This window comes from Cuculus canorus, chromosome 1 (genome assembly GCF_017976375.1).
Source record: "Cuculus canorus isolate bCucCan1 chromosome 1, bCucCan1.pri, whole genome shotgun sequence".
Taxonomy (NCBI): Eukaryota; Metazoa; Chordata; class Aves; order Cuculiformes; family Cuculidae; genus Cuculus; species Cuculus canorus.
Genome location: NC_071401.1, coordinates 172182681 through 172207804, shown reverse-complemented (window position 1 = coordinate 172207804; position 25124 = coordinate 172182681). Strand labels below are relative to the sequence as shown.

Genomic DNA, 25124 nt, shown 5'->3' with positions numbered 1-25124 from the left:
CTCAGTGCAATGAGTCTGCATGCCGACGTGCCCCATAGATCAGAGTTCATACCTAGTTCGATTGCAGAAAGGTGGACTGGGTCAATATTCCAGTTTTTTCATAATCTGATTGTGAGCGAGGAAGAATACCTGATTCTACCAAAATAAAAGGTGCACATAAAAATAAAACACATCATGTCTAGGGCAGGAGAGAATAAGGCTAGCTAAAAACTGCTCAGGCTACAAACACAAAGAAGTATGTCTAATGAAACAGCATGGTGAGGAGATGACATTACAGCTTGTCCTTCTCAGCTCTACACCCATCAGAGAGGTAACACAGCCCTGAGGATTATTTTGCTGAATGCTGTAAGCTTTACAGGAAGTTGACCTGAATATTTCACTGCTCTTTCTTACTTCACTGCTTTACATTCACCAAATGTGTACTTGAACAGTCTTTGTCCTGAGGAAGCTAGGATTGAGATGAGTGTCATACAAATCTCTTCAAACATTTGTTCTAGATGGTTTAATGAGTAACATTTAATTTAGCTGGATGGCATATTGCTATATCTGTACCCAGATTTAATTAATGCCTTTAATTGATTTTATCTAGCTAGGTAATCATACAGATTAATATTTTTCTAAAAATCATAGTGGACCATTTTTTAGAAGTTTGAAAGAGCACACGTTCCTCTGAGAGCAAAAATATGCACTAGACATCAGATAATTTTTCAATATTATTATTGCAAGTAGTCATTAACCTAAAATTACAGGCAGTTAAAATACCTCAATAGCTGATCTGTGCAAGATGTAGCAATTTAAATTAAGCATTTTCCCATAGATTTGCAAGATTGGAGAGGCAAAGAAACAGACTCAAAACTTGTAAGCTTCTGTTTAAAATTTGTAACTATTTAATTGCTTATGAAATATGAATTTAATTTCCATTTCAGCTTTCTTTTTCCCTTAGGCTCCTGATGTAAATTTAAAAGTCTAACAAATCATCCATAATGGAGATCTTGTTATTGAGATCAAACCGTCCAAACAGTTGTGATGAGCAGTACAGATAAACCAGCATGATTTAGGTGTTGCGTGAATTGTCTGCAATCTCATACCCTTCAGACAGGGCTGGGCTACTGGCAAGTGAAGACAAGAAACCTATGTGGTAGGGCTTCACCCAAACCCATTATTAAATAGAAATCTGGGCATTCCAGGTATCGGGGTTTTTCCTCCGAGATTCATTTGGAAGAATATATACTGTCCTGATAAACAGTAGCCCCAAAATTATAACCTATAATAAATGCAAAAGCTCTCTGCAGGTGACTTGCACCTAAAAAACGTAACAGCTGTCAAACATGCAACAAAGTTAAACTGCAACGTCATCCCTTAAGTGAACAAGTATCAATTTCTTTTATTTCCAAGCTCTGTTAAATAAACCAAATGACAAGACAGCCATAAGGGAAATAATTTTTTAAAATATTTTAGGATCTGTGGATCTGAAGAACCACAGAAATGAAAAAATACTCTGATACATCAAAGTTGCTGTTGCAGGGCAGTGAGTATTCCCTTCCAGAGTGCTCAGTCCATTTCAGTCAGGGTAGTCCAAGCTGAACTGGAACAGGCTGCCCAGGGAGGCTGTGGAGTCTTCTCTGGAGACATTCAAAACCTGCCAGGACGCGTTCCTGTGCAACCTGTGCCAGGTGAACCTGCTTCAGCAGCAGAGTTTGACTGGATGATCTCCAGAGGGTCCCTTCCAACACTGACCATTCTGTGATCGGGTGGAGGAGCAATAAGTCTTTCAAGGATCGTTCTCAAGTCCTTGTCCCCTCACTTTTGCAGTATTTCGCACTGTTAGTCTACAGCAAAATTCCACTTTCACGCCCCTTATCATTTGCAGTGGTCCATTTTTTGACTCTCAAGCTGGGCATGCAGTAGCATGTGGATTCCCTGGGCATTATTACAAACAAGACACAAGCTAAGGTGAACTAATGTGGAACGTAGCTCTGTAGAGCAGAATTTGTATGTATTTTGTTTGCTAATAGACCACTCACTAAAAACAGTAAAAAAACAACACTGTCCTAGACCATGTGAATGTCTGCAGGACATGCAGATTTATTCTCCACTCCAGCTTGACTTTACTAAGGTCTTGGCTGTAATATAAAGTGTCCAGCTTGAGGGCTGAAACTTAAAAGAAGGTTGTTGATCTACTGAACAGAGTCCAGAATAAAAGAAGCCTTTTTTTCATATCGCTGCAGAGAAGGAGAATAAAGTGATCGTGTTCTCTTTGGATAGCAAGAGGCTTAAGTCTTAGCAAGGGTGATTTAGTGTAGACCCAAAGAAAACATCTGAAGAAGTGGAAGAATTTACTTTAATAGACTGTGGAGTCTCCATCACTGGAGATTTTAAAAAGCAGGACAGGTGAATGTCTCAATAAATGAATTACATGTGGTTGATCCTGCCTTAGAAGAATATAGTCTAGATGACTTCAGGGAGTCCCCTGTTTCATGTGCTGTTGTAGTTTGTCTAAGGTCGGATCCAGCTCCATTTAACTCCAGTGCCCGAAGGAAGATGAAGGGAAAAAGAAAGGCACAGTTCCTTTTAAAAATTGTGCTGCCTGTGCTAGAACAGTATTTCAAGTCTTCTCTTAGGCACTGTATCGTATTTTTACATTTACTTTTCAAGGCTTCTTTAAGAAGCAAATAACACGAAGCATCCTATCCTTTGTGGTGGTGAGGGAAGTTACGTCATTTGGAGAGAATTTGTGTCTTGGTCCAGTGCTAATTATTTTTCATTCTTGCACGGAAATGCACATCAATCTGTCAATAAAATATATCTCCCTTCTTTATTTTTTTCAGTCTTGTAGAATAGTAGTCAGAGAGCACTTTGATAGCAGCTTCAAACATATTTCAGATTAAAGCCATGTTAGACATGTTGTGACACCACAAACAAAAGCCTCTGATGATAACGAATTATTAGAAGCTTTCCAGAGTCCTGCTGATACAGCAGCTGTTGATACTAATTAAAATCATTCTGTAATGAATTATTTTGAATTTGCAGATAGGTTTTTCAGTAGCTGTAATGTCCATTGACTCCTGAAATTCACACTGAGGTGGAGGAAGTATGACAGGTTCAGCAAGAAGTTACTTTGGGGGAAGATGGAAGAGAAGGCAAAGACCTTAAACGCAGCACCCACTGGGAAGTTTAAAATGACAGCTTATATCTAAAAAGGTCAGTGGCAGGGAGAAAGTCTTCAGCTTAGCTGATGGGACTTTAGGTGAATCTTTCTGCTTAGCTATGCTGTGCAGAAGGAGAAAAACGAGGGAAAAGAAGGAACTGGAATAGAGTAGGGGATGAATACTGTGTGTGGGTATTTACACTTACCAGCACATAACACACACGTTTTCACACACCACCCATGTTCACAGCCAAAAAACAGTGCTAATGGTGCAGCAGCTGGTGTTCTACCAAACTTCTCCAAACTGTTGCCCAAGACAGCTCCTTCAACTCCTGTTTTGAGACAGCTCTGTCTGTTCTTGCTCACCTTTCCACAATGGCAGTTAAGGCAGCATTTCAGAAGCTTTCTGAAGCCAGCAGCAGCCAGCACTGTGCCCCAGCACTGCTGTGCCTTGGCATTCTTCTATGCAATACTAGCCAAGTCCTCGGCAGCCTGATCTGAATTTGGTCTTGGTCTGTCATGTGCAGGAGGTTGGATCAGAGACTTCCCAAAGTCCCCTTCAATTTGAATGATTCTGTAATTCAGAAATACCAGAAAGGAATTCAGTGATTAACACACATAAGGCTGCAGCACATTACAAGTAACAAGCCATTACAAAATTATAGAGCACTCTTAATGGTGTCATTTTATCAGCCAAGATATGATGATAACCAGTATTTTGAACCAAAAGTGACGTACACTATAGCAGTAAAAGCAGTTTTGATTGTGTGACTGTATCTACACACAGATTTTGTGCCATCATCAGTGTCAGTCAGCTATCACACCACTGACTCACAATCTACTTGCATAGGTCTGCACTCTTGATGTGTGAGAGAAGCAAGAAAAAAAACAACACGGAATCAATCACAGGAATAAAACCCTAAACATACCACATACCTATAAGAAGTCTCTGAATCTTGTTCTATCAAATAACTGAATTCACAGAGCTTGTTCTCTGAACACCTGAAAAACCTTCTCCTGGTAGTTTTATTAACTTCTGCTTCCTGCTTTTGAATGACCATCTCATGGCTATGTAACTGTAAGACTACTGCCTGCAAGCTCTTTCAGAAGGAGCCTTATTCATACTTTCTCACAAGAAGGCATTACAACTCTTATACTGAGCACTTTTGAGATTAGGCTTTAAAGGGTGGACCATTGCCTGGCCAAAACCACTGACTAGAACTTATGGTGCCAGTGGCACTTATGCCCTCTGGAAGTTTTGGAAGACCCACCACCAGCTGTTTGGTCGCATCTCTGAAGCAAAATGGAAATGTAAATTGTACTCAGATCCTGGCAACTAGAGAACAGGTTAACAAAAAACTAAGACTCTAAAAACTGAGTACAAAAGGTGGGCTAAATACAATAAATTTCCAGCTGATGAGCAGAAGTGAAAAGGGTTGTTTATTACTGAAGAATAATGTGGCTCTTGAGAATATTAATGTAATGACAAAATGGGGACAACTCTAATACTGTAAGTACCAAAGAGTAGGTAAGTGATCTTGCTACTGTGAAAAAAGAACACCAAAACCATCCTAGGAAGAAAGCTTGCCTAATGCTTGTAGAAATATGGATAAAGTTTTGACTTTTTTTCTCTTCTCATGATGTCATATCACCTCCTCAGGTAACCCTGTACAAGGACTCGGATGGAGAAGATTTTGGGTTCAGTGTCTCAGATGGTTTGTTGGAAAAAGGAGTGTATGTTAAAAACATTCGACCAGCTGGCCCTGGCGATCTGGGAGGTTTAAAACCATACGACAGACTTTTACAGGTAATGTTTCTGGCACAGCACAGGTTTTAGGAGGAGGGGATGTGACTCGTAGATGTCTTTGTAGAAAGATTTGTAACCACGCCGGCAGGACACTTGGGTATCTGTCCACGCACGCGTGATTACAGAAAACTGCACAAAATATTTTCATCACTTATTTGGAACAGCCTTATTGTCTACATTGCTTATTTTTTTAAATGATGAGCAATACTGTTTTTTTGTATTGCTGTTGGGAAAGGATGGATCTAGGGAGACGGGAAGAAGGATAAATGTAATTGCTCTGTGCCAGAGGCCGTGTAAATCACTTCGAGCCTCAGTAAGAAAGGCAGCACTTCACAGTAACTTGGGCCTTTACGCAGTGGCATTAAGGTTACATTTTTCTGTGAAGGCATATTTATATAAACAAATTCTTTCAGAATGTTAGATATTTCAGAACTCCAAGGAAAACATACAAATGCTCAACGGAAAGCTGGAATTTCCCAAGGCATTTCCAGAGCGATTTCTAATTTTTGCTGTTCTTGATACAGAACTTGTTTCTATACTTAATCCAAGTGTTGGCACTGTGGTAAGTGTGGTGATGAGTGAGTGTTTCTACATCATTCCAACTATGTCAGTTGGTCTTGGCACTGTGGTGGAAAAACTAAATTGTCAACCAGCTCAATGAAATACTTCAAATAAATTTAATTAAACTGGAGAAGACATGAAATAAATTGAAATTTAGATATGATCTGTTGCAAACACCATGAAAGACAGAAAAACTACATGCCCTAAAAGTTCATTTATGGAGTGGGCATTGTGAGAGCTGCCACCAGTGTGACTATACGTCCACTTTAGCTGTGCTCTTTTAAAGGGTGAGTAGAAAACTTCAGAACAGAAACCATGGTTAAAGAGTCTTGTACCAAGCGATTCTCTGTCTGGAGTATTTAAATCTGATTCCATTGTCTTCATGATAAACCTGTTTTTCTTGTGAACTCATTTCTTTATCCTAAAATGGTTAACAAAAAAAACAATCTTCTCATCATTCAGGTAAACCATGTTCGCACCAGAGACTTTGACTGCTGTCTAGTTGTGCCCCTCATTGCAGAATCTGGCAATAAGCTGGAACTGGTGATTAGCAGAAACCCACTGGCATGTCAGAAAGGAAGCTCGGAACCACAGAGTTCAGCAGGCGGGGAGTGGAGCGATCAGAATAACGCCTTCTTTCAACAGAGCGGACACACTAACATTAATACAGAGACACGGGATCCTACAAATACTTTATAGCAGAAGATCATTTTAGTAGGACATTCAGTAACAAAAGAAAGACAATTATGGTGCTAAATCCTTTTAAGATTTCTCTGAGATTGAGACTCACATGCTGTAAAGCATTAAAAAGCACAGGTCAGTCAGTCTGTCTGTCTCGAGGGTTATATATTAACTCACAATTAGTTTTGAAAAAGCTCAATTCTTCATTAAGTCAAGTCATTCCATTCTAAACAACCTACCATTAGCAATGGTACAAAAATGTATAAGGGCCTTTTTCCCCCCAAATATGAAACTGGGGAGATGTTTAAACATTATTTAAATGTTCCTATCCCTTCATTAGCAGCTGCTGATTGAGGGAAAAGCACAGAGTCAACCTCTGCTAACAGTGGTGTCCAGGTTACACCAGTTTTAAAAACATTATCAGAAAGTCACAATCTGATGGACGCGTGGCATTGCTGCGCCGCATTTTCTTGTTAAATGGCTAACGTTGCATTTTTGGGGACCTTTATTCTACTGGCAAGAAGGCTGCATTCTTCAGACAAAGCATGGTGTAAATGTTTTAACAAAATGCCTATAGGAAACTGCAGTACGCAGTGAACGTTACTCCCCCACTTTGGTAAATTTTGTTAGAACATGTGTTATTCCCTATGCAATGAAATATTCAATGGTAGGTCTTGCAACCTGAGGGGATTTTTAAGCAGAGACTTTTTTAGTGGGCTAAAACCTCTGAAGGAGGATTATTGAATAAGAGTAAAACTGAAACAAGTTCAGACAAATTAGAAAGGTTTTAAAAGAAAATGGCTTTTTTTTAAACAATGTCAGTGGAAGACTGCTCTTTAATGATCCATAAACATGTAAACTTGTACTGTCACACATGAGCTTTTTAAGTCAAAGAATTTCTTGAAGAGCCAAAAGTCCTATTTAATATGCTTTGTTTTCAGCCTTCTTGGTAATAAACATTACCCCCTGCAACACATTTTTGGAATTTAAAATTGTAAATATATCTTACAAACACATCACACAAATTCTCCTATCTCCCCCCAAGCAATAAAAAACTGCCAGTTGCTTTATATGCTCACCAGCAGCTGCTTTGGTTTATTCCGGTATTCAAGTTGTTATTGGTATAATAATTATTGTTATTGGTGAATATAAAGATACTGGATTTGTACATTTGTAGAGTCTCCATATCTAAGCAATCACCTTACAGAGTTGTTTCTGGTCAATTTAAACTGTTTAACTGTATCCCTGTTGCTGTTTCCAATACATGATCAAGTTCACCTGCCCTGCACCCACGAGTAGCTCCAATTTCTATTTCAGCACTGCCAGAAAAGGCCAGAATGACATTCAATGCTGAATCATGTAAAAAAAAAAAAGTTCATGAGTCACTTAAATATGTATTTTTATTTGTAACAAATAAGTATTAAACTGTAAAGTATTTTTGTACAAATTTAATACTTTAATAGCATGATATTTATCGTCTATGTTACGTTTTTTGAAATTCAAACTGTTGCAAATATTTGTATGGAAAAACTGTATAACTTGAAATAAATAGTGATTTAAAGACATTACAGTAGAAAAATACTACCTGATTTTTATATTTTTTCAACAGTTTGAGCAAACAATGCCATGTTTCTTGCTGTGGTACTTTTACCAGCCATGTGTGTAAGAAGAAAAAAAAAATTGTTAAAAGCAAGCAAGCAAGCTGTCAAAAATTGTAACACAATTTGTCCTGAAGTTTGAACAAACATTCAGCCTATAAACCTCTAAAATTACAATGCAATAAGTCACATAATACACAGAGAAGGGTGAAAATGGAATGTTATTTGAGCTCTGACTTGGAATTTGTTTTTTTTACCAAGAGCATTATTGGCACATGACCATTAGGTAGTGCATCAATCGCCAGTTTCACATCACTTTCAAGTACAAAGTGGGAAGAATTTTCAGTGTCACTGACTGCAACTTTCTTGTTCTATTTCTGACAAGATTAAGCTTTGTGCCTATAATTCTACCACTGTAGAAAAACATGATGTCTCTTTCGTAAACTACTTTTTGACTGAAGAGCAAACTGCAATTTCAGCACATCAGTAACAGCTTCTCATCAATGCTGTTGCGTTAGGAGATGGATCAGTCTTGGAATGGATGGCTGGTCTTTAAACCAAGAAGTCCCTGTGTATTTTGTAAGGGAACTTCTGGATCCTGTAGAACCTGTAAGTTCACCAAAACAAAAGAAGGATATGATTTTCAATGACTAACACACCATGGAATCTCCCACTAAAATGAGATCACCAAAAATATAAGTGGTTCACTTATGTTCTTCACAGAAGGTGCTACCAGAGGAGAGCCTTTGAAATTCATCTGCATAACAAGCTTCTCCATTTCAGAAGGCCTGAATGAACAGGTACATTCATAATGTGGACAGTTAGTCATTTGTTAGCTTTTGAAAAGCTTCCTAGGAGATTGTCCCAAAGTTAGATTCTTAAGTCTGGAACATCCAAGTGGAGAATCTTGTACTTTTGTCTGTCAAAACGAAATGAAAACGTTACCAGAGTTTGAACCAGAAGCAAAATACAGAAACATCTTCAAAAACAGCTTTCCTCACCACTGAGCTCAGAAATTAGATACAATGATAAAAAAAAAAGTAGTCAAACTTATGTTTACCAGATAAAAAAGTATCTATCTACTTCAATGATGGAATTCATAGAATCATAGAATGGGATGGGTTGGAAAGGACCATAAAGACCGTCCAGTTCCAAGCCCGCTGCCATGGGCAGGGACACCTCCCACCAGACCACGCTGCTCAAGGCCCCATCCAACCTGGCCTTGAACACTTCCATGGAGGGGGCATCTACAACTACCCTAGGCATCCTGTGCCAGTCTCTGACCACCCTCATCGTGAAGAAGTTCTCCCTAATGTCTAGTCTAAATCTTCCCCCTTCCAATTTAAAGTCATTTCCCCTCGCCCTATTGCTACAGAGCCTTGTAAAAAGTCCCTCCCCAGCTTTCTTGTACACCCTCTTCAGGTACTGGAAGGTCGCTATAAAGTCCCCCTGTAGCCTTCTCAGGCTTAACAATCCCAAGCCTCTCAGCCTGTCCTCATAGCAGAGGTGCTCCAGCCCTCTGATCATCTTCGTGGCAGGCAGCTCTTAAAAACTTCCTTCTGTGCACAAAGAACAAGCTAATATCAGCTGAGCTAGCCAATGGATTACTCCAATGAGTAACAAGATGTATAAATGTACTACTACTGACATAATTTAAATTTCCCTATTAGTCCTTTATGACTCTAGGAAAACATCTGCCAAGCTTGACTGCTTCACTGGTCATCTTGAAAATTATTAAATAAATAATAAAACAATCATAACAGTATCCAGGTGGCTTGTGGCGGTGAAAGAGAAAGCAAGTTTCCTCTGAACTTTCTCAGTAGGGAGATACTTACAGAGGGTGTTTTCATAGCATCTTCAGAATTCTCCGCAAGACCTTGCTTTCTTTTATGTGGACTTTGCTGCAAATTGCCCATCTGCTCTTCTGCATTAAGACCTGCTGACTCCTCCTGTTTAACCAAGTCAGTCAGAGGTTCAGATGGGTCAGGTGCACCTTGAGTTACACAAACAGACTGAGTTGCAAGCTCTTGACTTTGCCAGCTCTTTGTCAGGGGAGAAGCCTGCTTGGGACAGTTGCTTGTTTCTGCGATTGCCTCTCTCAAAAATCTCTGTAAGCGAGTTTTTCTGGGCACGTTCCTGTTGGTGACTGCTCTCCTAAGGTGCATCTCTTCAGCTATGACATAGACACGGCAGCGTCCTCTGGTCACGGCTGTGTACACATGCTGCCAGTGCTGACGGCCAGGATTGCCAACCATATAGACAACCGTTTTTTCCTCAGAACCCTGAAATATGTTTAAGAAGGCCTTATCAAAATTAACATCACCAGTAAGTAGGTTTCTTTTAAAAAAAAAAAAAAAAAAACAGACAACTTATAAAAACAAGGGAGTTAAAGACAACCAGGGACACTTTTAATAGTATTTATTTCCTATTCTGCATTCAAGGAATTTTAGTTTCAAGAGAGCTTTTACTCTTTCACATGAAAATACAGTGCATTAGCAAGATAAAGCCATGAAAAAGTTTCGTCGCACAGCATTTTTTACCTGAAATGTGTGAATAGTTCTGGCCCATGCATGTTTTATGTGACAGAGCTTCTTCATTGCCTTATACCTCACAGTGAAAGTGGAGCCATACGTGCTGCTGATGGTCAATAAGCGCTCTTTATCAATTTCTACATCCTAAAGAAACAGCACAAGAACACTCAGCACTACGTTTGTATCAGCAGTTTTACCGATGTCTATACACCTGCGTGTGCCCATATGCTAGCTTTCCCTGAAATTACAATGTCAGCTGAGTGAAATAGATTCAGAACACACTAAACCAAAAGTAGCGCCATCTTTCACTGACTACCGTCAGGGAAAACAGTTTTACTATACAGGGCCTGCCCTAAATCCTTCTGATTAGTAAGAAAAATACTGATAAAGGAAGCTTTAACCACAGAAGACTTAAAATTATCCTAGGGTACAGTGAAATAACCAGTGAGGCCATTTAACAATTTGTTGCCACAGAGGAAGAGCCTATTCTCTCCCATCAACCCTGTAGGGTCCCCCTTTCCACTGCACAACTATTGTTACTTTCATTGGACCCTCTGTCAAGTCAACTCAACTCATTGAACCCAGTAGAAATACACAGAGTTTTCTATTGCTATATTTTTTAGTTAGCTTTCTGCTAGAGGAAAAGTCAAGCAGTAATATTAGCTTTATTCTTTACTTAAGACAATGCTTCTATCTATATCCAAAACATTGAATTACAATACATCTGAGTATTTACAGAACTTATTTACACTGGACAGAAGCAGACCAACTGAAACACACTTTAGAAAAATGCCCCAGAGATTTTTTTCTTTATTCACTATAGCGAGTCTGCCTCTTTCCTGCCTTTTATATGACAGTTTAGCAGAAGAACTGTGTATTACGGACTAAAATTTTAAACTGTGAATTCAACACGGACTGAATCAGTTACCACTGTTTTTTTTAGTGCACGTTCTTGCAGCAAGGACTTACCCCTGTTATGAAAAATATATCTCCATTGCATAGTCGCTTGCCATCCTCAGCAGGCCTTGTAGTGAGGGGGAGTTCTCCACTTTCGCATTCATGGCAACTAGGATCCTCTCTGAAACCACAGACTGGCAAGAGATCCTTAAGATATGCATTCCTTGTGCAGGTAATCTTGTCATCAATTTGAAATAAAAGTCGTTTTTTATGGTCCCTAGGTCAGAGAAAGAAAAGGGAGAAATATATTTACAAAAGTACAAAAGTATGCATTTACCATCTCAGTGTTTCTTCTCTTTCCCCTCTCTATACTTGGCGCCAGATTAAAAAAAATAAATTCAAAACAGTTAAGACAACTTGCATTTAAAAGATGTTTTGTAAAACCTTTTGGTAAAAAAAAAACAGTAACATGGAGTAGCACCAAAATCCTGCTTCCAAAAATATTTCAGAATCTATCTAGAAATCATACAGTGGTAAAAGTTAATTAATCTTGAGGCTTTTTTCCAAGTTGCTTTTATATCAATTTTAAATATGCAACGGTATCTCAAAATCTTGGAATTCACATAATGGCAAACACTAGGTTTATGTTATCTCCGTTCACAGTCCAGCTGAAATTAAAGAACCCATCAAAGAAAGATTATTACATAAATTATTTCTAATATATATAATTAGATGCAGACAATACCTTGCAAGTTTTATGTTCTTATATAGGTTGTTGCCCTGACTTTAACACTTTCAAAAACAAAGTGAGATTGCTCACAGGAAAAATAGCAAAACACTGGCTTACCTGATTGCATGATTTGAATAGTGTTGGCAGCAAACCTCATTTATTAGATCGCAATCTTGCCTAAATCATACAAAACAAGAACATGAACAAAATTACAGGCAATGTCACATTACCATTAATTTATAAATAATGGGAAAAGTCTGGTTTAGCTATGATGCTCTTTCACCAACAACGACCAGTCACCGATTCCGAGTCTAGAAGATAAAGCAGTCAAGGAAGAAGTCTGTCTAGCTAACATAGAAAGCAAGGAAAGGATGTTTGTGACATAAACATAGACTAGCTAGATCTGATTTTAAGAGAAAAGAAAAATTAAAACCTGGACACATTATTTTCTGGCTTTGGATGTATTAAAAATAGTCAGAAGATTTATTTGCTTTTTAAAGGCCTGGAATTTTAGCTTTTAATTCCAGATTAAGAACCAATACATATATTATAGAAGATTCCTAAATGGAAATCATTGAGAACAGTATTGTACTTGAATGCAGATTGGAGAAATAAATTTGATTTCAGAGTACTTAAGAAAAAAGTCTTCCACTTTTATTTGTGAAAAATAACTTTCTCAAATTAAAAACTCTCTTCTGTGCAGAAGCGTAAATTTATGGACTATTGCTACTACTGGCTATTACTTTTATCCCTTCAGCATTTCCGTGAGGCCATACATACTATTCATGTTCCTGTGATGGTTCACATTACCAGTGATTACTAACCTTTCCAATCTTTCTTCAAAGTGTGTTAGTGCCCTACACCCCTTCTCAAATGAAAAGTATTGCACTTCTAGATATCCAAACTGCAGGCATTTGCCATTGCCCAGCAGGAGCACTAACACCCATCAGATAGATGACTAAATCTGGCCCTCATTACATGATCAGAGTGCAAGTATCTTCTGTCATCTGGTCAGTGTCCACCTGTGACAGAAGCATGCGTAGACAGTAAGGTGCATGTTCCATCATGTGCCCTGGAATTCCCATCTGCCACAATGGGGTACATTTCAATACAGACATTTCTTTGTATTTTTCAGGTTTTTCCTGCAGTCAAGCCCTTACCTTTGGTTTATGAAGACTACTGCACTGTTAGCAAACACCAGAGCACAGGCTCTCAGAGAATCTACTACCAAACTTGACCATTTATATCCATCTTTTGTTTCTTTACCATAAACAGTGCAGATGAACATGAACATAAAGGTACAAATCATGGTGCAAAATAACATTAAGCTCATAAAAAAAACGAAGCACCTCTTCACGGAGAAACTTGGGGCAACCAGAAGGTACAGGAACAGACACCTGGCCTGTGGTTTTCTCTAGTGATTTTATATTGCCTCAACTCTCCGACTCAACACATTCAGCTATTTTAAGAATGTGGCTGCTACCAAGGATTTTTTTCAATATCTGCCTGCATGCTCTGTTACCTTCTGAAAGCAATGAACTGCGACTGTTTGGCATCCTGCAATCCTGGTCCTTTTTTAAGCAAAGTCTTTATGGCAGTTTGTAAACCTGTTTTAGAAGACATAAAAGGTAAGGCATAAAAATATGCATAACAAACAACTTAAGAAAGAAAATTATAATTTAATCTGAAATTGCCTTTGCTTATTTCTTGCTTCAATCACATTTCAACTTTTTTAAACCAACAACCCCCCCCAACACTACACTAACACCCCCCCCACAAAAAAAAACACACCACAAAACACCCATACATGTGCTCCCTGCAAAAAGGATCATGCAGTTATCCCACTACTAAAATCTAAGAGCCAAGAGTAATATGGAAGGAGAGAAATTCTTATTTCTCTGTGTTAAATGGCTGCATAGAGCGTAATTCATGCAAAATAAGGTTTTGATACAGCACATTAAAGAGGTAAAGGGAGAACATTTTTAAGCCACAGACCTATACATTTAGATTCCACAGAAGAAACCCATTTTTAGTATTCTGTATGCTGAGTAAGTTACTATAGTAAGATAAGGTGATAATATTCACACTATTTTTTTATCACATTGTCCTTGAAGCTTTTTGATGCATGTAAAGTAGAGACAACTCAATCTACTTTTCCAGTAAAGGTCAAAAAAATGAAGAACAATGGCCCTAACACTGACCCCAAAACATTTTGAAAGAAACTCTAGTGTCCCCAAGGCTTTCGTTTTCCTAACATGATTGTACTGTTGGGGGCACAGTCCTGTCTCAACACACCATCCTGCTACAGTTGCTGTCTACTCAACGATTCACTTCTGAAAAATTTAATCTTTTAAGGTTTGACAGCTCCAGCTACAACATAAAAAGATGATCACATCTGATTACACTGCTGGAAAGTGTATCGCCCCCATTTCAAAATCTAACTGATGAGTTGGAGCTCCACAACATATCCTTTGCTCTTAGGGGTCTTGCTGCATGCTCTTACAAAGGGCAAAAGGTAAACAACTAATCTAATATTTAAATTTATTCCATAAACAAAACCAGACTAAAATCTTCCCAAAATATTTGTTCCAGCCAAACAGTCTATCCTTTACCAAAGCACAAGTCAAGATCACAAACTGACAGTGCACACGTACCATCACAACCCCCACCAGCAGGCAAAGCAATAAGAATGAATTTCTTCTCCGGGCTTGGCATTTTCATTTCCTCATTCCAACCAGGAACTTTCAGCACCTCATCAAATTCGGGAAACTTCCGCTGAGAGATTCTTTACCAGAGAAGTGGAGGGAGAAAAAAAAAGGGGAGTGTTTGTAAAACACTCGGTAGTTCTGGATAACTTGCAAATGTTCAGAATACTCTCAAATGCCAATCAATATCAAATGTTCTTGGGCACTCAGACCCAAAATTTGTTATTTGAAGTTTAAAAAAAGAAATCATGAACTGATAGTAAACAGGATTACTTTCAGACACTGATAGAATGCAAATCCTGGAAACATTTAGAGATTCTAGGTACTAATACAGAAAAAAAAAAAAAAAGGGAAATGATTATTTAATGGCCCTTGACATCTAAACTTGAAATGTAATTAGGCCACACTTATCAGCAACGTCTTTAAAACTTCTTTTTTTAGGAAAGCAATTTTAAGTAATTTCAGAAAGCATACAGTGATTTGTGCACATGCAAAATTCAAAAGTATTCCAGCACACACATTTTTTGTCCAATACATGTACTCCTGTGGGGTCTCGTTGCTGTTTTTCGGAGTGGTTGTTTGTTTTTAAAACTCTTGTTATTGATTTTGAATATGCAACTGTAACAGAAGCAGTACTATAAAGTCAAATCTGGATGCACTACTACTTTGCAGGTTAAGGACCAGTCCTACTACGGGAATGCTTCTTGCACAGATATGGAAATCCTACCTTGATGCATTATCTACAATAAGTTGCGATTCAGCTCTGTGATTAGTTCGCAGTTCCACAGAAAAACCTCTTGATTTTAGACCCTCAAAGATATCAGCTAACAAGTTTCCCGGGTCTATGCTTGGCAGCTGTTTAGTATCACCTAAACAGAATGCAAATCAGTATTTGTGAGAGGCAATCATCTGCTAAACAGTCTTAAAAAACCACTGAACTAATAACTTCTCAACCCTCTACATAGTGAAATGTTTCCTCAATACAAAATAAAACTTTAAAAAATCCAAGAAACTGTTTGGGGAATCAGGCTGTAGTATAGTTTAATTTTTTCATATTCCTCACTCAGTAATGCTTTACTAGCAAGTGCAAATCACTCTGCATGATGAACATTGACAGATAATCACATTTTATTCAAGCACATTTTGAAAGCTACATATTTAAAAACAAATGCCATATATATGGCATGCCAAAAAGCAAACCTCTGAGAAAGCAGAAAATTTTGATTTTATACTTTGTTTTCCCCTCTGAATCAGAACAAGATGGTCCTAGCTTTAAGAATGACAGGAAACCTCCCCTGTAACGTGATTAATACGCTAGCACTTCTATAATTTAAGGAAATCAGAAAAGTTTTCCAGTTGCAAGATGTAATAAGCTACCACATGGAAGTCATGATGCTTTCAGAATCAGACAAAACACAGCTAAACAGAGACCAGAGATACTGATACTTTCAAAGAGACAGCTGAGATGGGGAACTGTCTCATCTGACCTTAGCAGGAATACGCAGCTACAGAACAATGTAACAGTCTGGAGTTTTCAAGAGACTCAGAGAGACAAGTGGCAGCTCTGATACTTTACTGTATGCTGTATATCATATAGTGCTACGTTTACTGTTTCACTTACCTAGAATAATAAGTTTGGCAAGCTGAGCATGCTCCAACAATAGTTTTAAAACTAAACTAAGAATGTGAACAGACACCAAACTTCCTTCATCCACAATCAGAATCGTCACAGTAGAAAACTTCCACGGCTGTACTTGTTCGCTATGCCTCCATGATCTAAAACTATAGATGACCTAGAAACAAAAATAAATATATCAAGTTCTGACACTAATCAATTGTAAACAACTGTCTTATAAAGGTAGCCAGAGTGTGGTATCTTCTAATTTAGAGCTATTTAGAGCTATTATCTGAAATTCTGAACTCAAGCCTCTTAAGACTCAGAAGACTCAAGCATTCAGCCCTATTTTCCTCCTTGGCGAATACATTCTAGTTGAGATTATCAACACTTTCTTACATAAAAGCCCAGAAATGCATCCTGGTTTTAGTGTAGGGACCCTAAAGGATATCAGGTCAGCCATTAAGTTGTTCAGTAATAGAACACCTCCTGCTACAACTTGCTGACATTAATAAATCCCCAACTACCTCAACCCCAAAGACAGAATAAGGCCGCAGTACTTTTATGTTCTTATAATAATTTGATTTATAGAGGTTATTCCACACCTCCAAGTTCTTCTTGGCACCTTCCACTATCCAGGACAACAGAAACTTCACCTAAGTTTGTTAATGAAGAGTTTGCTTTCCACTTTGTTCTAAAAAAAATAGGGCAGATCATTTAAGAGTAATTAAGAAAACAGTGTGAATGAAATTTATCTCAATATTCAATCCCAGGCTACAGATCCCTTCATGTATTTGCAGGTATCAGTATGATTGTAAGCAACAGCACAATAGAAAATAGCTCTGCCATCTAGAAAGTATTTCTGTGTTAACTAAAAAAAAACAAAACCAGAGAAGCTAAAAAGACCAGATGCTTTAGAAAGGCACAAAGTTGAGATGCATATAAGTAGAAAAAAATACCAAAGTTATACCAAATGATGTATTTCCCCAAAATGTAACACTGACTTTCAAATGCTGACAAGCAGTACCTAAGCATTACAATTAATAGCTACACAGTTCATGAGGAAAGTTCAATAAGCTTTTTTCCAAAACAAGAAGGGACAGGGCCAAAAGGTCTTTGAGAACACAATTACAAGAAAAACGTAACAATTCCTTACCTGATGCAATGTATATGCAGGAAGCTTAGTTTTTTCACTCAAAAGGCTTGCAGCCCTCCCTGTCGGTGCAGTAAATAGTACATTCAAAATTTTTTTTGTGTATATATTCTCTGACTCCAAATGATCATCAAAGGTATTCCACTCCTCAGATGCATCCAGGTCTTCTTCAAAGTCCCTAGAAGCAGCTTCCACTTCTTTTTCCACCTGCTTTAAGTGACGAAAAAGGCAACTAACTATTGTACTCTTCCCACAGCCTCCTTTTCCACTTATGATTGTGACAGGATTAAAACAAATCTTTTCCATAGCAATCACCTGATCTAAGTCTACCTCTGCTTTACTTTGGGTACCAGATGCAGACTCCACTTCCTTTTCAGGAAATTGATTTTCACAGTTACGATTGTCCAGACGTTCCATTTCATGAGCCTGGGTACCGTTCACTTTGTTATCTACCATTTCTCTTGATGTCTCACTGCTAAGTATCTTTCTCGCATCAACATCCAGATGCCATGAGGGGTTTGTTAGAAGGTTACCTACATACATTGCAATGTCTTTTTCAGATTTGTGAAGATGAGGCAGAAACACTAATTTTTTCTCTTTAATCACTACATGCTGATCTTTCAAAAATTCAAGAGATTGCCAAGCATGCTCAATGGACATATCTTTAGACACAAAACGTGCTAATTCGTCTTGATCTTCATAAGTGTGTCCCATTTCTCTACACTGTTTCTTGAGCTGATCATACAGAATTAATGCATTCTTCTGCAAGTCAGGAATCTTCCAGAGGAGATGTTCACACTGGCAAAAGGCGGTCCACGTTGACTCACAGTAAGAAAGGTTCAGTTCCCTGTAGGTCATCTTCTCCCCAAAAAGAATAGAAGCGAACATATATTTATCTCAGAAGATGTAAGCCTCTTGCCGAACAACATTCCTCCTAGTAAATACAAACTGCAATTCAGAAGGTGGAATTCTACAGAAATTCATGCATTTTTCATAATGTACGAAGTTGCGATTTTCAAGCTACACGAAAACAAGATATTTAAAAGTAAGATGGAATGATAATTCCTCTCAGTCACCCTTCTGTATAAAACAAACTTTAAAAATCAAAACCTGATATTACAGAAATTGAGTATTAGGGAGAACTAACACGTAATTAGCACAATTTAAAGTAAAGGTACTAAAACTGTTGCAACAGAGCATAGGAAAATACTGTACCCAATACTGACTGTGCAACTTCAAGAAATACAGAACTTTATAAAGACTAGCACAAAAGAGTGAAAGACTGAGATATGCAAAAAAATGGACTCGCTGAGTCTTAAGAGAAAAAGTGAAAGACAGCTTTCAAGTGATAAAAAACCACAGTGAGAATGCTGGTCCTTGGTACAAGAAAAAAAAAACCAATAAATCTGTATCACATCAAGGGACAGTCAAATTGGACATCAGGAAAAGCTTTTTTTAGAGGAAAGGACATGAAACATTTAAATACATTGGCTAGACTGCTGAAGCTCTCAAACTGGAGGTCTTAAAGACAAGTCAGTACATCTGTCAGTAGCAGCACTAAGGGGCCTACAGCAGAGGGTACTATTAAGCTACAGCTCCCATATGAGCTACAGGACTACTAAGGCGAGGTGCAGCCATAAAGTAGCACAGCAAGCTTAGCAGAGGAAAACAGGAAGGTAAGCAGCCACCACAAATGCCATTATAAAAAAAGGAGAACCACTAGACCAGATGATCTCTTGACCTCACTATGCAAACATTGATACCATTCTATGTATTAAGGACATAAAATCTCGTTTGCTGGTATAAAACTGAACAGGACAACCAAGGGGTTCCAATGCATTTTCTTACTTTTGGTCCAATTACCACAAATATTTAATTTTCTGTTCGTTGCAAAAAAGGCTTAAATAAACAGTTGTAACAAAACCACTTTTTAAATCTTCCAAGACGAATTTATTTTAGACCAGCAGGAAAAAAATACCAACTTTGCTAAAACAACGTCCAGTCCATGATCCACTTCCCAATGAACTGAGCTTACCTCCTATAAATGCCCAGTTAATAAACTGAACATAACTGAAATGGCACTGTACTCCAATGAAGCTCAAATGTCACCAACATCACACTCTTTTCCCAGTTTAATACTTACCCTGCTGAATCCAAGTTTCCATGGCTCATTCTTTAATATCTCATCCAATTTTGTTAGCATCTTGTCTTGAAAATATATTTCCTCACCATCGGTACAATTGTTTTCTTCAGACTTTCCTTGCCAATGCACCATATCCAATAGACAGCAGAAATGGCGTGGCAGAAGAATCGGCAAGAACTCCAGTAGCATTGGAAAAGCCAGAGCTACCAATACTGCCTTTCCTGCAACTGTGTGCACCATAAACCAAAAAAGATTGACGCAATATACAAAGATATCTGTAAAGGCAATTTAAACTGACACTGTCTTTTATCCTTCTGCTTCCCCTACATCCAAAACATGCCAGATTTCTTTCAGTTTCTTATTCTATGTAATCCTTTTCAAATTATTTTAATATAATATCTGTTTTCCCTGAACTGCCTTGGGAAAAAACAAGGTAAACAATGACATAAAAATGGCAACTAAATGTACTCATTTGGAAAATATGTATTATACACTTGGTTTAAATTGCACACTCAACAACATTTTGTAGAAAGTCATTTAAGATCTCAGCACACCTGCCTCTTACCTGAAGATAATTTTCATACAGATGTACAGAAGAACATTTAAAATGCAAAATAAGAGAGGCTTCTAAATTTGCTGTATCAGATCAGTAGAGGGACATAGGAAAACAGTGCTCTCCACTGGCTTTCTCAATGACCCCAGAATTAAGCTGTCACTTTCCCTGTTTATATCAGTCTTCGATCTGCAAAAAGGGTACAATGAAACTGATTTGCTCAATAAAAAAAAAAACAAGTTGCAGAAGAAAGTGAGACTTTTAGAAGCCTTATATCTTGACAAGAAAAAAAACCTGCAACTTTAAATTAAGTGTTAAGGAAACGTCATAATTCTAAATTTAAAACACCAATTTCTCTCAGTTAAGTACTTTGTCTGATCACTGTCTCACCTACAAAAAGGCAAAGATAAAACCTTTTCCCTTTAAAGCAAATACTTTGTTTACATCTGGAGAATCAACACATTATTTCCACACAAAACTCCCATGAAGGCTTGAACAAACTGCTCAAGCCCATTACAATTAATGACTAACAGAAAAAAAAGGACAACAGTAATAGCAGTAACATGAACCCCAGGGGAGTGAGTTGTTTCTGGTGCCCAGTTATACAAGAAAGTTTAATTTGTAGCAAAGTAATTTAAGTGAGATACTGGGAAAAATCTGCCAGCTACAAAGAACAGTGAACAGGATACCTAGGTACACTGTGCAATCTTCACCAACATTTGTGACAAGCCTCAGTCAAAAGTGATCCCCTTAAAAGTCATGCAGCAAACCACATCTGAGTTTCTACCACTTTGATTCCCATCCTTATGTGGTCACAAAAAGATTCAGAGTCTATATAAAGAGTGGTTAAGAACTTTTCTACCACTATATAAACAGAACAAAAAGCCTGAAAGTTCACAGAATTTTCACTGTGAAAATTTTCCTCTCCTTACACAGATGATTTAGAGTCAAGTCAGCTTAAGTCTAGTAGAAGCTCTGAACTCTCCTGCTAGACAGGATGTGACCTCTGAAATAGTCACCCCCATCTTTTGACCTGACACTGCCCAGTAAACCAGGTACTGGAAGACTTCATTTGCTTGCACCTAACAGTAGATAGGCCCAGCCTGTTTGGACAGATTCATGCACAGCTGTGGCTGAATTTAAAAGAACTCCTCCAATTCAGGGTACTGAGTCCCATGGCACTGACACCTAAGTGGCTCTGTAAAGCACCAACCCAGGACTGCCTGTCTACATCAGGTACATGGTATGATGGAAACAGATCACTGGGGCAAAACAAGCGAGCTAGTGCTAGAGACACATATCCAACATCTTAACTTTTTGTATTTCAGTGTTTTGCTTCAGATCACCTATAGTCTGGTCCCACAGACTGAATGCTCATTAGGGGCTACAGTACGTTAAGTGTGCAACTAGAAAATATCTTTTGTGTTTCATCCAGCAGGAATACAGTCAATACTCTCAGAGACTGCATTACAACGGGGACAAGAGGGATGTTTGCTTCAAAAGCACACTCCTAATCCAATCCCTAACACTCATGTAGTCACACAAACACAGTCCACAATCCAGTCCTCAGCAGTCCTGATCCATCACCATGCAGGGACACTCCAGTGTCTCCACACTGCTCACCAGCGATACCTACCTACTGATGGGCAGGGTTCAAAAACACTTAAGATAGCATATTTAGTGCAGCCGATTTGGACTACACTGAGCTCATTAGCTGTTCCTCTGCACTACAAAGAAGCAGCCATACTGTTTCTGAACATGTATTTGCCCTAAAAAGCTATACCACCATGTTTAAGCAGTGCTAAACCCATTTTTCAATAAGACTTGTTATATCTGAATAAACTATAGGAAGCCTGCACCAATGTCTTTGCATCCCTAGTGCAGACAATTCCACTCAGTAAGTCCAAGTAACCTGGGCAAGTCCTCATGTGTTTCTAACTATATGCCTACATTCAATTGTTCAGCTGTCCCACTGTCCTCAAATTTAAAAAAAGAAGAACCTTTACATCTCCAAAATACATTTGAGTATAAATTTCATATGAAGACATGTTAACTTGAACACAGTATCCAACACAGAACTCATTAGCTTTTAAAATAATCAAAATAGCACAGAATATACCTACATGATTTTGAAATATAGTAGAAGATGTCATAATCCTTGGTGTCTCTTTGTTTCTTCCCTGTCTGTAAGTGTGAAACTTGGAACTGTTTTAGTTTTTCTTCAAGATTTCCAAAACTCAGCATAGAATCCGTAGGAAGCCAAGCAAAAAACTTTTCTTTAAAATAATCAGGAACGGCACATTCCTTCAGAAAGAGTGAAAACACTTGTCGGTTGTTTTCTTCTATATCAGTTCGCAGAAAATACGATGGATATCCTTGCACAAAGTACTTCGACCCCATTTTTTTAACTTTAACATTAACTCTCCACCAAGGGCCAACTAATGGGAAACGTCCAACTACTTCATACTCCTTTTTGGAGTTCTCTTCTTGTATAACAACTGAATCATTAAAAAGAGAAATAAAATTTTTGTTAATTGATAGTTATAAACAGTAAAAGTTTGGTTAGAGTAGAAGAGCTCTGTTCATGCAAAGCTTATTTTTGTCTTTTGTATAAATTACAGTAACAAAAGTAAAGCATGGTTTTCCATCAACTTCCCGATGTCAGTCTTTCCCGTAGTATCTAAAAGCAAAACGAAAACCAACCTCAGAAAAAAAAAGCACTAAAACTACTTCTCTAACTATCAGAGCTACAAAATTAAACTTGTGTATGAATATTAAGTCAATTAAACATATTGGCATATGATTTAGTATTACATCATTTATGCCAAGTCGTTTGCAATTCAATTTTAAACCTTTCTGTCATAAAGCCTTGCACCATGATGCTCACGTGCTCAGATACATTTTTATACAAAATACTTCTTGTAAATGAAACCACCATAATCATAAGAAATTAATATAATAAACTCTTCACATTTCCTATGACCTGCTTTGCCTCCTCTTTCCACCCTCTCTCCCTCACAAAAATTAATACATCATTCCTCAATCCACGACTGGGGATGACCAGAACAAAGACAGCATCTAGATTTCACAGGACCTCTTGGTCACCAAACCAGAGTACCAGCAGCTCTCAGGTCCATGACAATTTGGCTGTTTATTTTCCCCTTGTTACTTAGCTCAATTTAGTCATTTTTAAAACACTTTATGGATACAATGGTCTTGCTAGGCAGAAGTTGGTCCAATGTCACCTGCTTTTCTAAGTGCTAAATAGAAAGTAGGGAATTATTAATGTCAACTATCAACCCTTACATATCATAAAAGAAAAATTATGCATCTTATTGTATAAAGTTAACTTGGAGGAAAAAAAATTTATGTTTTCTTACTGTAGCCAAAGAAAAGCACAAATTCCACTACTCTTCTACCAATTCTGCAAGACTTTTAACCTACTTCAGATCATTTTTCATTTTACATTCAGATCAAAGAGTCATTAGGCACTGGAACAGGCTGCCCAGGCAGGTGGTCGAGTGGCCTTCCCTGGAGGTGTTTAAGGAACGGGTGGATGAAGTGCTGAGGGACATGGTTTAGGGAGTGTTAGGAATGGTTGGACTCGATGATCCAATGGGTCCTTTCCAACCTTGTGATTCTGTGATTTTCCCCGTGCTTGTTAGGAATTCAGGAACTGGGAAAGGAGCGAGTTTTGCTTTGATGTAATTTTTAAGCACTCTGTGTGAGCACACAACCGGCCGCCACGAGGAGGCTGTCGGGGACAGGGCCAAATCGGGAGAGCTGCATCTCCGCGGGCGCAGGGTGCAGCTCACCCCTTTCTAACGCAGCACCACGGGGGCAGGGGAGGGACATCAGAAGCAGAGCAGGGCACGAGGGGCAAGGGAGGGCACTGGGGGTATCAAGGGCAGGGAAGGGGCACCAAGGGTAGGGCAGGGCACCAGAGGCAGGGTAGGGCAGGGGAAGGCAGGAGGGGCAGGGGAGGAGTACCAAGGGAAGGGGAAGGCACCAGGGGCAGAGGAGGACGAGGGAGGCACCAGGAGCAGGGGAAGGCGGGGGAGGGCAGTGGGGGAAAGGGAGGCACCGGGGTCAGGTGAGTGCACAGGGGCAGGGGAAGAGAGGGAGGAATCAGGGGGGGACCGGGGCAGAGGAGGGAACGGGCACCGAGGGAAGGGGAGGGACACGGAGGAGAGGGGCACCAAAAGGAGGGGAGGGGCACCAAAAGGAGGGGAGGGGCACCAAGAGAAGGGGAGGGGCACCAAGAGGAGGGGAGGGGCACCAAGAGGAGGGGAGGGGCACCAAGAGGAGGGGAGGGGCACCCGGGCCTGCGCGCCCCGCTCCCACCGCCCCTCACCGGCTCGGCGCGGGGGCAGCGCGGCCGCCAGCTCCCTCTCGGAAGCGTCCAGGAGCGCGGCTTCGTCCAAGTACGGCTCCTCCTCAGACTCCTCCTCGGTGTCCTCCTCCGAGCCCGCCGCCCGGCGCGGGGGCAGCAGCACCCCCCACAGCTCCGCCGCCATGGCGCCCCCGCGCCCGATCCCTCCGCCGGCCCCGCCCCTCGCGCCGCACGTTCCCGGCGCGGAGGGAGACGTCGGGCGTGGCGCGCCGTCATGGGTACTGGGGGGCCGTGTTTGCGGGTGCCGGGGAAGCGGGGAGGGGCTGTAGTGCCTCTGGAGGGGAAGTGTAGTGTCCTCTGGGTGGAAAAGACCTTTGAGGTCATGTAGTCCAAACGTGTCTGTCCAGTACTAAACCAGCTCTCTGATCTACCTGTCTTTTAAACCCCTCCAAGGATAGTGACTCAACCACCTCCCCGGGCAGCTGTGCCAGTGCCCGAGAACCCTTTCAGTGAATAAATTCCTCCTAATAGTCAATCTGAATCTCCCCTCACGCATCTTGAGGCCATTAGCCCTTGTCCTGTCACTTGCTGTCAGGGAAACCAACACCCTCCTCTCCACAACCTCCTTTCAGGCAGTTGTAGAGGGTAATAAGGACTCCCCTCAGCCTC

General features: G+C 39.5%; 2 protein-coding genes across 16 annotated transcripts in view; one reads left to right on the top strand and one right to left on the bottom strand.

The window, feature by feature from the left end:
- Positions 1-7482, top strand: part of GRIP1 (glutamate receptor interacting protein 1) — a 334162-nt gene extending 326680 nt beyond the window's left edge. For all 13 annotated transcript variants that reach the window (XM_054070632.1, XM_054070596.1, XM_054070639.1 and 10 more), the window contains 2 exons: positions 4809-4955; positions 5979-7482. In XM_054070632.1, the coding sequence (XP_053926607.1) occupies positions 4809-4955; positions 5979-6215 (384 nt within the window). In that variant the 3' untranslated portion in view covers positions 6216-7482. The remainder of the gene's footprint in view (positions 1-4808; positions 4956-5978) is intronic.
- Positions 7483-7667: 185 nt separating this feature from the next.
- Positions 7668-24678, bottom strand: HELB (DNA helicase B). Of its 3 annotated transcripts, XM_054070668.1 has the most exons (13): positions 24477-24678; positions 22246-22620; positions 19570-19796; positions 17430-18284; positions 16280-16451; positions 15386-15527; positions 14608-14738; positions 13476-13560; positions 12071-12130; positions 11296-11500; positions 10336-10470; positions 9631-10077; positions 7668-8714 (listed from the first exon to the last, which is right to left on the bottom strand). In XM_054070668.1, exons 1-13 carry the CDS (start codon positions 24637-24639, stop codon positions 8628-8630), a joined length of 3084 nt encoding a protein of 1027 aa, XP_053926643.1. In that variant the 5' UTR covers positions 24640-24678; the 3' UTR covers positions 7668-8627. The 3 variants fall into 3 exon arrangements, with proteins under 3 accessions (XP_053926643.1, XP_053926650.1, XP_053926658.1); XM_054070675.1 differs by lacking the exon at positions 24477-24678 and having other exon boundaries at positions 7673-8714; positions 19570-20311; positions 22246-22374; XM_054070683.1 differs by lacking the exons at positions 22246-22620; positions 24477-24678 and adding an exon at positions 20135-22239 and having other exon boundaries at positions 7673-8714.
- Between the last annotated feature and the right edge of the window lie 446 nt (positions 24679-25124).